Here is a 13082-nt window from a genome sequence, read left to right as displayed (position 1 = left end):
TAACAGTGAACGGGTTTTGCTGTAACTAAAGCAGCAATGAGGTTTGTTAAACGGATATTTAGTCGTCAGTGTGGGTTGTTTTGCAGGAATGTGTCCTCATACACACAAGGACAGAGTCCAGAAGCGAGAATTAGAGAGTATTTCTACTATATCGATCATCAAGGACAGGTAACGTCACAACCTTTTTTGACATTTTTTTATTGAAGCATATAACTGACAGGATTACATGATAACAAATGTAACGTTAACAGTCATACAAAACTTTGTGAAGGAGAACATATATTAAATTAAAAAATACTAAATTATATATATGAGGGGATCCATCATAATTAAATTATAAGATTGTATAGATCATTTTTTTCATTATTAGAAAAGTTTATAAAGTCTTCTTGTTTTTTTTTGTAATTAAGATCAAAGAATTATTTTTATCACTTTACAGAAGAAAAAAATCAAGAGAGGGAGTAATAGACATTACTTTTGCCTTGTGTATGTGAAATCTCCCAAGAAAAATGATCAACTTCAAAGCATTATCGAGTGTATAATAGCCAGTTTTACAATTCAAAAAACAATCATGCATTCGTCAAAGTTAGTTATTTTGTAAAATAAATAAATAAATAAAAAACCTGAAGGTACTACCTTAATGCCATTCCTGTCATGTTTACTTTCAAGTCTTTCTCTAATGTTTATTGTCTTCTCCCATTAAGCTCTTTCTGGATGACACCAAGGTGAAGAACTTTGTCACCTGTTTCAAAGGTATTTCTATATCTGCACTGTATACATTGAGGTAAAGTTGGTTTTATATTCGCACATTCGTTCAGTGAAGTGTTGTTTACCATGCTAATTTGAATATTCGGTGTAAAATCACATGCAAGCATGACCTGAAACAACATTAGCACTGTTTAATCGACTGTTGTACATTGATAGTCATATAGAGGTAAAGTTGGTTTTTTGTTCACACATTTGTTCATTCAGCAGTCTCTATATTGTTTACAGTGTTACTTTGAACATTCGGTCAAAATCAGCATGCAAGTATGCCTTCTAAACAACATTAACCCCATCTAATTCACTGTGCACAATGCTGTACTTTGATAATCATTTGCTGCAAATATGATTTCCCTATTTAGAATTTGCAAATAATACTTTTCTGAAATTATATTAATAAGCATAATGTCTGAATGTCCGAATATAAAACCAACTTTACCTCAATGATAGTCATTGGCTGCTTATACCATTTCACCATTTAGATTAGCAAAGAATACTTGTGCAACATTACATCATTAAAGAGAACTGTGTTAATATAAAACAAACTTTAATTCAAACTGTATACCACGGTCTAGAAAGGACACATCAGTATGTTGGATGGATGGACGGATAGTGGATGGATCCTAATCATATACTATTTGACGGACAGATAGATAGATGGATGGATGGATGGATGTAAATTAAAGAAAAGTCATTACAGAAATTACAGAAAAGTAAAGTCATTGCAAACAGGCCCGGATTGGCTAATCGGGAGCACCGGGAGAATTCCCAGTGGACTGGTCCGTTTTTTGGCTGAGAGGGCCGGTGTCCCTAGCTGCTTGCATTCTCAGCAGTTGCACTTTTTTCATTTATTTATTTATTTGACCATAGCCACACTATTTTATTCATTATTTTGCCGCAGCTCAGCTCTTTTTATTTATTTTCTCGCAGCCCTTTGAGCAAAATGCAGCCTGCAGGGTAATGATAACGTAACATTCCACCCCAAACAGCGGCACCTTAGTGAATATTAATTAATAATAATGAATATTACACCCAATGACTGTAAAAAATATGGACGAAGCGACAGCCCCTTTTCCCATTGAACGCCATGAGGGCAAAACGCCTGCTTGACGGGCACAAACTGTCGCAAAAGACTGCTGAAATTGGAGCCTTGACATGCGCAGAAGGACTGTCTGATGGAGCCAGAGGAGGAGCCGCGATAATGAGCGGAGTCGAGCTTCCAACCAAACGCTTTATGTAAAATAAACCACGCCCCCCGAACTTCTCAGCATGCGTTTGCTGTCATATCAACACAAATGGATGTAATAACGTTAACAAATATGAGGGTTTTATATATTCAATCGCGCCAGCTCCGGGCCGCAGCGCATAACCTACTCGCGGCGTCGCGGGCTGATTCCGGCTCGCTCGGCCGCCGCATCTGGCTCGATTGACTCGGGCTGGAATCGCGCAGTGAGTCCAGGCATCCGGAGTAGGTCCAGCAGAGGTAGTCAGTCTGAGCTCTGAGGGGTAAGTCTCCGGCAGGCGAGAATCTAGCCGGAACTGGCCCGAGTGTATTTTGCTATCTGGGTGGTTAGGCGTGTATCAGCAAACTAATAAAGCCCGAAAAAAGCCCTGATCTTAGCGAATAAACAGTGTTCCACCAGATCATGTATGTCAGAAACTGTAGTTTACTGCTGAACTCATTTTGTCATGGTAAAATAACACAGAAATCGAATAATAACACTTCAGTCTCCTGCCGAAGCTCAGACGCGCTGCTTTGAGAAACTGTCAATCACAGCTGTCAATCACGATGACACGCCCAGCATTAAATTACTGCTAAAAACAAACTGTTTACAAAAATGAAGATCTGCACCTATTTCAGCACAATAACCAGTGCCTTAATCGACCTGAACCATCTTTCAGGACATTTTATTGCAAGTGTAATAATTTTTTTTATTTGGGCTCAAGTCTCCTTCATTAACACGGAGGAGGCGGGCTTTATGACTTGTACTGCAGCCAGCCCCCAGGGGGCGATCTAACGGCCGAGACCTTCACTCAAACACAGGCTTGCAGCACACTTGATTACACCTGCTCAATGAAAATCAGATGATTTACTACATTAATAAATCTGACATAACTTGATCAGAAATCTAAAAAGGTTAGAAAAAGAGTAGACATCAATAGCAGCAGATAACAGTGCAATACTTATTCTTTATCCCGAACACATCATCTTAAGAGTGCCAACTTGGTCTAGTACAGGGGTTTTCAAAGTGTGAGGCGCGCCTCCCATGGGGGGCGCCAGAGCATGTCAGGGGAGGCGCGGGAAAAATATATAATAAAAATATAATTATTAAGTTTAATTAAGTTTATTGTCGCGCGCGTTCTGATCAGCTGTGTTGTCGCGCGCACGCTCAAGAGCGGTGTTGTCGCGCGCCTACTGAAGGGCGGGACCGAGGGTGTGCCGCGTCGCGGGGGCACTTTTGATCATTTTGGAAGGGCACTTTCTATCCAGGACTAAAAAGGGCATGTGCACTGCACAGGTTGAGCCCTATGTGTGCACGTGCCTGCAATGGATCGGTTTCTGAGACCCCCGATTCAAAGACTTCAAGTTCAGGGCTTAAACCCAAAAGACGACGATATGATGATCAGTATTTGAGTTTAGGATTTACGTGGACAGGACCAGCTGATGAACCACGACCTTTAAGTGTGGTTTGTCAAGATATTTTGGCTAATGACAGCATGAGACCCGCTAAACTTCGACTGTTTTGACTGGGATGAAGAGTTCTTAGAACTGTTCTATTCATATTAACCATCATCCTAGTTTTAAAAAAGTTATATTAAAATACTTGTTATTACTCTGTAAATAATTGCACTTTCATGCAAATGTTGATAAAAGTGAGTTAACAGTCTGACACCTGTCTGTGTCTTTATATATACTGTATATATATATATATATATATATATATATATATATATATATATATATGTGTGTGTGTGTGTGTGTGTGTGTGTGTGTGTGTGTGTGTGTGTGTGTGTGTGTGTGTGTGTGTGTGTGTGTGTGTGTGTATGTGTGTGTGTGTGTGTGTATGTATGTATGTATGTATGTATGTGTGTGTGTGTGTGTGCGTGTTTGGGAGGAGGGGGGCGCCAATGGATAAGTTGTGTCAAAAGTGAGGCCCACTGTCTTAGACTTTGAAAACCCCTGGTCTAGTAGTTAGCAAGTTGTGTTACGATGCCGCCAATCCAAGTTCGAATCTCACCAGAGAATTTTATTTTTTTTTCATTTTCAGTGTTAAGACATATAATACTGTTTGGGTTACTTGCGTAGGGGTACATTTTTTTTTTTTTTTGTGTTTGTGTGATGACCGTTACAAAGGACTGGATATGTATAAAGAATTAATGTTCTTATATTTATGAAATAACATTTGAAGTTCTAAAGCAGCTGTGTCCTTGAAAAAGACGTGTTAGTGTCATTAGAAACTGAAATGGAAATGACGTTATTTTAATGTAGTCAGTCGTCGACTGAGGTGGGCTGGTCTAAGGCTTGAAACTCCAGAGCTAAAAAGGAGTCCCAATCCGGCCCTGGTTGCAAAACACTTTAAAAGTGACCTATTATGCCCCTTTCTACAAGATGTAAATGTCTCTGATTTGGCTAGAGGGTGTGTGCGTGTGTGTGCGTGTGTTTGTGTGTGTGTGTGTGTGTGTGTCAGTCAGTCAGTCAGTCAGTCAGTCAGTCAGCCAGTCAAATAGGATATTATCCGCTTGTTAAGTGTGACGTCACGCGAAGCAGCTTCCGGGTCCAAGCGCTCTATTCAACTGAATGGGGAGACTCAGGAATGATAATAAACGTTTACAAAGCGATTTAATGCTTTCGAAAATCACGATCACAGTATATATGTCCATGCCTAATATCCGATGGCCAGAAAGTGATTAATTTTTTTATAAATTGTTACATTTTTGGTATTTGTGATGCAGCAAGCCCAGAGATTGTTGTGTACACTATGATTTGATATAAAATTAACTTTAATGTGTGATAGGAATAAAACGTGATCATAAACGAATGATTTCTCCACTCAAATGAGTGGCGGCTTGGACCCGGAAACAGTATTACATACGTCACAAACACGTCACCACTTAATAAGCGGATCCATCCATCCCTTTAAATTTAAATAAGATTGTGCTCTTTTCAGAAGAGGGCGGAGCTACGAATGCCTGTGCATCAGCATAGTGGCAGATTGAAAACAAGACTAACGTGATATAAGATGGTCACTAGTGGGCGCGGCTTTCCTTCTCTGATGACTCTTACAAAGGAAGAATGTCAATCAAAGTTTCTTTTTTTATCTATTCTGATTATAAACAATCGAATAATTTATTTTTACTATTAGACGCTGGCTATATTCACCACACAACTGTTCAAAGCCCTTATTAAAGTGATTTCTGCATGATAGCTCCACTCTAAATAAAGATTCTACGAATTCTCTCTCTTTCATAGACCAGCACTTCTTAGTTTTCTTCTTCAGCCGTCTGAAAGTGAACCAGAGCGGCCGCTATCAGCAGGACTTCCCGTTTGTCTCGCTCTGCGGACGCGAGCGCAACTTCCTGCGTTGCGAGGATCAGCCCATAGTTTTCACTCACCTGTTCTCAGAGGTGGGGCTTGAGGACCGTCTCTCATACTGTGGGGGCGGAGCTAAGCTGAGCGTTCCATTCCGCCCACAATCCCTCTTCATGCATCCAGACAGCGGTAGAGTTTACCATCCCGGGCCGGAGCGGACTGGAGGAGCGGGTCTGCTAAGATCAGCTCTGGCCATTGAGATCAGCGCACATTTTGGGTACGACACAGGACAGGATGGCACAGCAGCACAGCCCACTCACTTCACATGGGCAGGCCGACGACACGCTCTCAGCAAAGAGTTGGAGAAACATTTCCCTGTGCAGAAAGATGAATGCATGAAGATACGGTGATTCAACATGCAAATACACTGTTGAAGTAACACCATAAACCAATTTAAAGTTGAATTCAAGCACTTTCAATGACCTTATGTTTGTATTTGAGTACTTTCCAGGTATTGAATCCTCCTTTCATGAAGCCTGATGAACTAATGGAGCATTATTATACACTGTTATGCAGATTTCTAATATAGTAGTGTTTAAAAAAGGACACAAAGCTTAAATATATCCTCTAAATAATATTTGTTAATGATCAGTTTCTGTGTTTTGGGTTTTTTTGCAGGTGTGAATTGCATTATGGGATGTTGATCTCTGCTTTGTCGACTTTTGATGTTGAAAATTCAACTCTACAGTTTAACAAAGTGACTTTTATTGACATTTTAGTTGTTTGAAATAATAACATCATCTATAATAAATAATATCTAGAGAAATAAGTCAGAAAAGTGCACTGGCAGTTTATTACAAGGTGTTTGTAGTGTAATATGCAACACCAACTCAGACAAGATAGCACTGCAGACTATTACAAATGACAATAAAAGTCCCTTTTTAAAAACATTTTAAGGTTACAATTTTGTAAAAGAAAGATCAAGCTCCCATAATGCAATTCAAAAGCATAAACAAACAGGGAAAAATAAAAACATGAATCACAAAATACAGAAAACTGCTAATTTGCAGATATTTTTAGTGTAAATAAAAGATCAAATAAATATAACACACATGTGAAATAATAGAAAATACAATACCTACATAATAATGAAGACCTGACTGAAACATTTCCCTGTGCAGAAAGATGAATGCATGAAGATACGGTGATTCAACATTACAATACACTGTAAAAGTAACACCATAAACCAATTTAAAGTTGAATTCAAGCACTTTCAATGACCTTATGTTTGTATTTGAGTAATTTCCAGGTATTGAATCCTCCTTTCATGAAGCCTGATGAACTAATGGAGCATTATTATACACTGTTATGCAGATTTCTATTAGAGTAGTGTTTAAAAAAAAGGAAACAAGGCTTAAATATATACTGTTCAAACATCTGCTAATGCAGTGGTTCTCAAAGTGGGGGTCGGGACCCCCCAAGGGGTCACGGGACAATGAAGGGGGTTCGCCTGGTGATTTCCAAAAATCTATTTATTTATATTAAACCATAAGAATTACCATACTTTATCAAAAAACTACTGAAAAGAAAAATTGTTGTTTATAGTGAATATATACTATATAGTTACTACAGTAGCTTATAGTTACTAGTTCTATTGGATTGCGACCCCTGGGGTAATTACATAATTTTAAAGAAACACCAATGGCGTCAGATGCAGCAGATTGATTTTATAACATCAGGTTAAACTTTCTGGCACATTTACAGCTCTGATTTACATTAAAAAAAGATTAAACTAAGAATAAACTTGGGTCTATTGGTGTGTGTGCGCTATTGCATGCAAGGTTTCTGTATATATAACCACCTCAGAGGATATTGGGGGTTGCGAGTCACTAGCATTGTTATTTTGGGGGTCGCAAGCTAGTAAGTTTGGGAACCCCTGTGCTAATGAACAGTTTCTGTTTCGGTTTATTTCTGGTTGTGAATTGCATTATGGGATGTTGATCTCTACTGTGTCCACTTTTGATGTTAAATATTCAACTCTACAGTTTAACAAAATGACTTTTATGGACATTTTAGTCTTTTAAAATAATAATATAATGTATATCAGGTAATACCTAGAGAATAAATCTGTAAAATATCAGAAAATGTGCTGCAGTTTATTACAAGGCTTCTGTAGCGTTATATACAACACCAACCCAGACAATATAGCACTGCAGACTATTACACAAGACAATAAAAGTCACTTTTTTTTTTTTTACATATTAGGGTTAAAAGTTCACTGTAAACTCTAAGTTGAGACTACTTAAATTATTTGAGGAATCCGATTCCCTCAGATTGTTTGAGTAATGGGAAATCTACAACTCAATTAACTGAGTTGACCAAATGTGGTCTCTTCATTGAATTAACCTAAAAGTTTAATTACAGTTCACTTAAATGTTTAAGTACAGATAACCTAAAATAGCTAATAGGCTACACTTTCCAATTTTTAAGTCTTCTCTGACTGAGTTAGGCTGTACTCACACTAGGTACAGTTGCCTCGAACCGGGCCAAAGCATGCTTGTCCCCCTTCCCGTCTCCCCCGATGGCCCGCACTCACACCACAATCGGGCCTGGGCACGCTTACGTCATCGCTGCTGCGCTGTTCAGTGAGAAGTGCTCTTTCACTCAGCAGCACAGTGGAGATTTCTCTAGTTATATTGTTTCAGTCGTTTGATATGCAGTCAAATATTTCACCAAACAGTCCTTAGGGATGCGGTGGCACACAGTCAGATATTTCGCAGAACAGATCCGCCACTTTTGGCGCTCATAAACAATCATAAAGCCCTCGTGCTGCAGGAGTGAGGAGGTCTGCTGTAGGTGTGCAGCTGTCATGCAGTGAGAGGTTTTCATCTTTAATAAGCTACGGCAGTTTGCGTTCACTGAACAGTTCGAATGATGAATAAATCCATATGAAACAGCCCCTTAAAAGTCACGTCTCGCTTTCAGTTTCGGGCTTTGGCATGTTTTGCACTCACACTACAAGTGTACCGCGCCAAAGCCCAAGTGAACCGTGCCTGAGCCCGATTCAGTGCACTCACGCTTCTCAAACGATCCAGGAAACGGGCCTGGGCACGGTACGGATGACATAGTGTGAGTAGGCCGTAACTCCCAGGGTTGTTTATATCGAAGTTGATATTTACATCAGATTGGTGTTTCGTAACATCTAATTTTTACAAGGTGGGTCGTTAGCCCAGTGCTCAACCCCCAACCTGGAGGACCAGGACATACACTAATATAATTCTGACAATTTAGCTAACCCAACTCCCCTTTGAAACCAGAGCACCCGGAGGAAACCCATGCCAACACGGGGAAAACATGCAAACTCCACACAGAAACACCAACTGTCTCAGCCGGGACTCGAACCAGTGACCTTCTTGCTGTGAGGTGACAGCACTACCCACTCCGCCACCATGTCACCCCTGCATGTAGAATTAATAAGAAAAATGTATAAAAGCATTTAAATATCTACTTACTAATTGCACTTTAGCAAAATTTTGCATCACAAGCAAAATGACCACCTTGTTTCATATAACATATATCTACCAATCAGCGCGGTTGTCAAGGCAGAATTTTAAACAAAGACATGGTGAATTGATTAAAGACATTAAAATGTTAAGTTCAGAGAACCTAAAATATTAATTTAAAGTGTTTTTGCTGCCTCATGAGCAGGGCCAGACGGAATCTACGGACGTTTTTTGCTATTTCTGTGGAGAATTTTGGTAAAAATCTGCGTATTTCTGCTGAATTATTTTGGGAGTATCCAGCGGAGTATCATAACTAAAACCTTAATATATTAAATAAAAAGTATTAAATTACTGAATAAATTCAGATTTACACATTTACTCAAGCAAATAAACAGAATTAATACTGGGCTAAAAATCTGCAGAAATCTGCGGAAAATCTGCGGAATTCTGCGTGCGCAGATTCCGTGTGGGCCTACTCATGAGCAAGTTAAACACACCTGTTTAAGTGTTGATGCCAAAACTTGGTATTTTAAGTAATGTCAAGTTACATTAACTTAATATTTTTAGTACACTGGGAAAAAATGATGTCTGCAAAATTGATGCAAACAATTGACATGGGCTGAATTTAAACAAATAGGTTAAATTTAGTAATGTCCAACTTAATTTGTTTAAATAAAAATAAAATGTTTACAGCCACTTAAAAAATGAGTAAATCCAAGGAATCATCTTTGAATATTTTTGTTCAGTGTAATGACAGCAGTGGGGTTTACAGTGTTGCTGAAAGAAAGATCAAGCTCCCATGTGAAATAACAGAAAACACATAACAATGAAGACCTGACTGAAACATTTCCCTGTGCAAAAATGATGAATGCATGAAGATACAGTGATTCAACATGCAAATACACTGATAAAATCCTGCTGAAATGAATGTGTATTCAAAGGCAAAATTATTAGGCTTCCTGTGAAACTGCTGATTTAGTGTTAAACTCTGGTTTCACAGCTGTTGGTTTAACACTTTTCCTAGCCCGAACTCCAGATCCTGTCAGAAAATGTCTGTTTCTCACGTCCAGCAAGTGTTAATACAGCAGAACCAACAGCCATGGAAAATTACTGCTTCACAACATCGTCCAGAGACACTGCAGACCTTGAAATGGAGACTTTCTCTTATCTCCTGAAAACAAGTCTCCCTTCAATCCACTACTGAACTGTTTTTGTGTTCAATCCATTTGGATTAGTTACTCACACTTTATATTAAGTGTCCCTAACTAATAGACATCAACAATAAAATAAAATAAAATATGCAATGTACTTAATGTGTTCATTGTGTATTACAGAACACTTTTGCTGCTATTGAGGTGGGATACGGGTCAGGCTAGTGATGGATTTTGGGTGGATTAAGTTGTAAGGAATGGACCACCACAAATTTTGTATATATTAAGGGTGGAGCCGAACCCGAATACGGTATTCGGAAAGGCACGAATAGCTTGTTTTTACGAATACTTATTTCGAACAAATACTTGAAAAATTATTTGTATTCGGGAGCAAGAAAAACACTATCAAAAAGCAGCGTTTCCTCATGAGACCACAGTGCATGCCCGCGTGAGAAAGAGAGAGAGAGAGAGAGACAGAGAGACGCTCAGTCGGAGGGCGGGGCGGAGGTGTCCGGCACAATCTTCTCCACAGATACAGACAGAGAAGGCTCGGCTGAGCGAAAAAATACTTTACTGCATCACTATTTTTGTTAAATAGATGTTTGTACCTTAATTGGGTTCCAGATGCAGTTTATAAACTTGTAGCGGAGTTTGATCGGGATCGGGAAGTTTGCAACCGGGTGCTCTGTTTACGCAACGTTAGTTCTGTTAGCGCGGTAATTTAGACAATAGTCTGTTGACAGAGTAACATTAACGTTCGTTTATAAAGGTTAAAACGATGCTTGTGCAGTTGTGTCGAATAGTATGCACTTATGGGAGTTATATGGTACGTCTACATTACTGTCTTTTGCAGACAGCAAGATATATGCTATAGGCTAGTTAACCTTAGCATAGCTTCCCGTCACTTTTCATTAACTTGAAACTCCTCAAATACATTTGGGCACCCGAATAGAAAAAGAGTGAGAGTGCTGCTGAGCCATTTGGTCCTCCACCAGTCAAAAAAAAAAACTTCATGTTCTTTGTGGAAGAATTTTACAGTCAGTGGAGCTGCAGATAAAACAAACTGATACTGTATAATGTGTGCAAAAGTGAAATCGGCAGAGGCAGAGATATTAAACATCTGTCAACATCTTCTATCCATAATCATTCATTTCTTTTCGGCTAAGTCCCTTAATCAATCTGGGGTTGCCACAGTGGAATGAACCACCAATTTATCCAGCTTATGATTTACGCAGTGGCTGCCCTTCCAGCTGCTACCCAGCACTGGGAAACATCCATACACTCTCTTTCACACACATACAATAGGGTCAATTTAGCTTACCCAATTCACCTGTATTGCATGTGTTTGGACTGTGGGGGAAACCGGAGCACCCGGAGGAAACCCACGCCAACATGGGGAGAACCCAGTCGGGGCTCGAACCAGCAACCTTCTTGCTGTGAGGTGACAGTGGTACTCACTGTGCCACCGCGCAACCTTCTATGTAATGTATTATCACATGCACTAAAAGCATCCTCTCCTGATACTGTCTGTGAACCCCCCACAAGCATCAATCCCCTCAATCAGCACAGCTATGTTCTGCTAAATCCTCCACAAGCACCAAACCATCAACACAGCCACATTCTGCCCCAGCAAGTCAGTTTCAAACATAAAAAAAAACAAAACAAAAAAAATCTTTGTGTTTGTTTTGTGGCAGGCAGATGACAATAGCAGGGCTGTATCTTTTAGTATTATATAGACTACTTTTGTTCTGCCAGATCCCCCAGGCAGGGTTTATTAAGATTTATTTAGTTAATTTTAGTTTTTGGAATTCTGTGCATTGGAAAGAAGTTATTTCAGAAGAAGAACAGTTTTTTGAAATATTATTTGTTTTTATTCTGTCTATTCAGTGTCCTTCAACAAGAACGGTGGTGGTGGGGTTCATAATATTCACAATGGTATTTTATTAGTTGTTGGTTTAACCATGGATGAGATAATGGCTTCTATGTTATTTTCTTTTCAATGACATTTCTTGTCACATGTTCAAAAACAACAGCCAATATTGCATATCTATAATTTATATAATGGGTATAATTAAACAATACTTTCACTATAATGTAAATTAGAAGTGTAATAGAAAAAAAATATATTTTTGTGCCATTTTTGAATTTTACTCGAATACATATACAAATACTTTTCCCCCCTCAACAAACACAAATAACGGCTGCTCCGCACATCCCTAATATATATATATTTATTATTATTTTTTTTTCATAGTATATTATTACACACACACACACACACACATATATATATATATATATTGTTATCCATGGAATGTGGGAAATAAAAATGCTGTTCTAATGGAACTACAGGACACTAGAGGGCGCTGATCTGACACCTGGAATGTACAATAGGTGAGTAGGTGAATGAAGAAGAGATTCAGTTGTGGTAAAGGGAAGCATGGGCTGTTTCTTAATTCCAATAACTTTTTTAATAAATCTAAATAAAACGCAGCGCTTCCCATCTCCAGTCGCAATGACTTCTGGCACTTCCAGAGCGAGTTCCGTGCTCAAGTTTGCAGCGGTGCTTCCTCGATATCAAGAACACATGCGGGAAGTTTCACCCGTCTGTTCTTGCGGTCTTGATTTTTATAACTGAACTTTGGCAGCTGATGATGACGTTACACGAGAACACAAGGATGCAAGACCGCTGAAGTACGAATATTGAGAAACAGCCATGGTTTCTTGAAGTTACTTCAAACTGTTTGTATTTTAAAGTCTTAGTTGGGAAACCTTGCGTTTTAAGCTCAGCCTAAGGACTTCCTTATTTGTCCAGATATAACTGAATGTTTGGGAAATGTATTGATATGCTTTCTGAATAAGATTTGACGTTTGGATACCTTCATTATGTAGTTTCATTCCTCAATTATCTGCAAGTCGTTAAATTAAAGCAAAAGTAGATAATCAAATTTCAACGCACTTAAAGGGCCATGACACCCCCCTACTTTCGGTTGAAGTCGACTTCAGAATTTTTTCAAAAGATGCATGATTAATGGGCGTGGAGCTCCGCGAGCATCGGGCAGGAGTGGGCGTGGCCAGCAGGGGAGAAGGGGAGCGAACAACTGTTGTTGACAGCTCACAAAATGAGACACAAAG

The 13082-nt window shown here is 39.1% G+C and overlaps 1 protein-coding gene across 2 annotated transcripts in view; it reads left to right on the top strand.

Annotated features, from left to right (window-relative positions):
• Positions 1-5975, top strand: part of si:ch1073-287p18.1 — a 6053-nt gene extending 78 nt beyond the window's left edge. The window contains exons 1-3 of one of the 2 annotated variants that reach the window (NM_001430832.1): positions 1-168; positions 705-753; positions 5234-5975. The exon at positions 1-168 is cut by the window's left edge and continues 50 nt beyond it. In NM_001430832.1, the coding sequence (NP_001417761.1) occupies positions 37-168; positions 705-753; positions 5234-5703 (651 nt within the window). In that variant the 5' untranslated portion in view covers positions 1-36 and the 3' untranslated portion in view covers positions 5704-5975. Of the gene's footprint in view, positions 169-704; positions 785-5233 lie in introns of both variants that reach the window. The other variant, NM_001144787.1, reaches the window with a different exon arrangement.
• Positions 5976-13082: the final 7107 nt, after the last annotated feature.

Source organism: Danio rerio, chromosome 20, assembly GCF_049306965.1.
Source record: "Danio rerio strain Tuebingen ecotype United States chromosome 20, GRCz12tu, whole genome shotgun sequence".
Lineage (NCBI taxonomy): Eukaryota > Metazoa > Chordata > Actinopteri > Cypriniformes > Danionidae > Danio > Danio rerio.
This window is presented reverse-complemented; position numbering and strand designations above follow the sequence as displayed.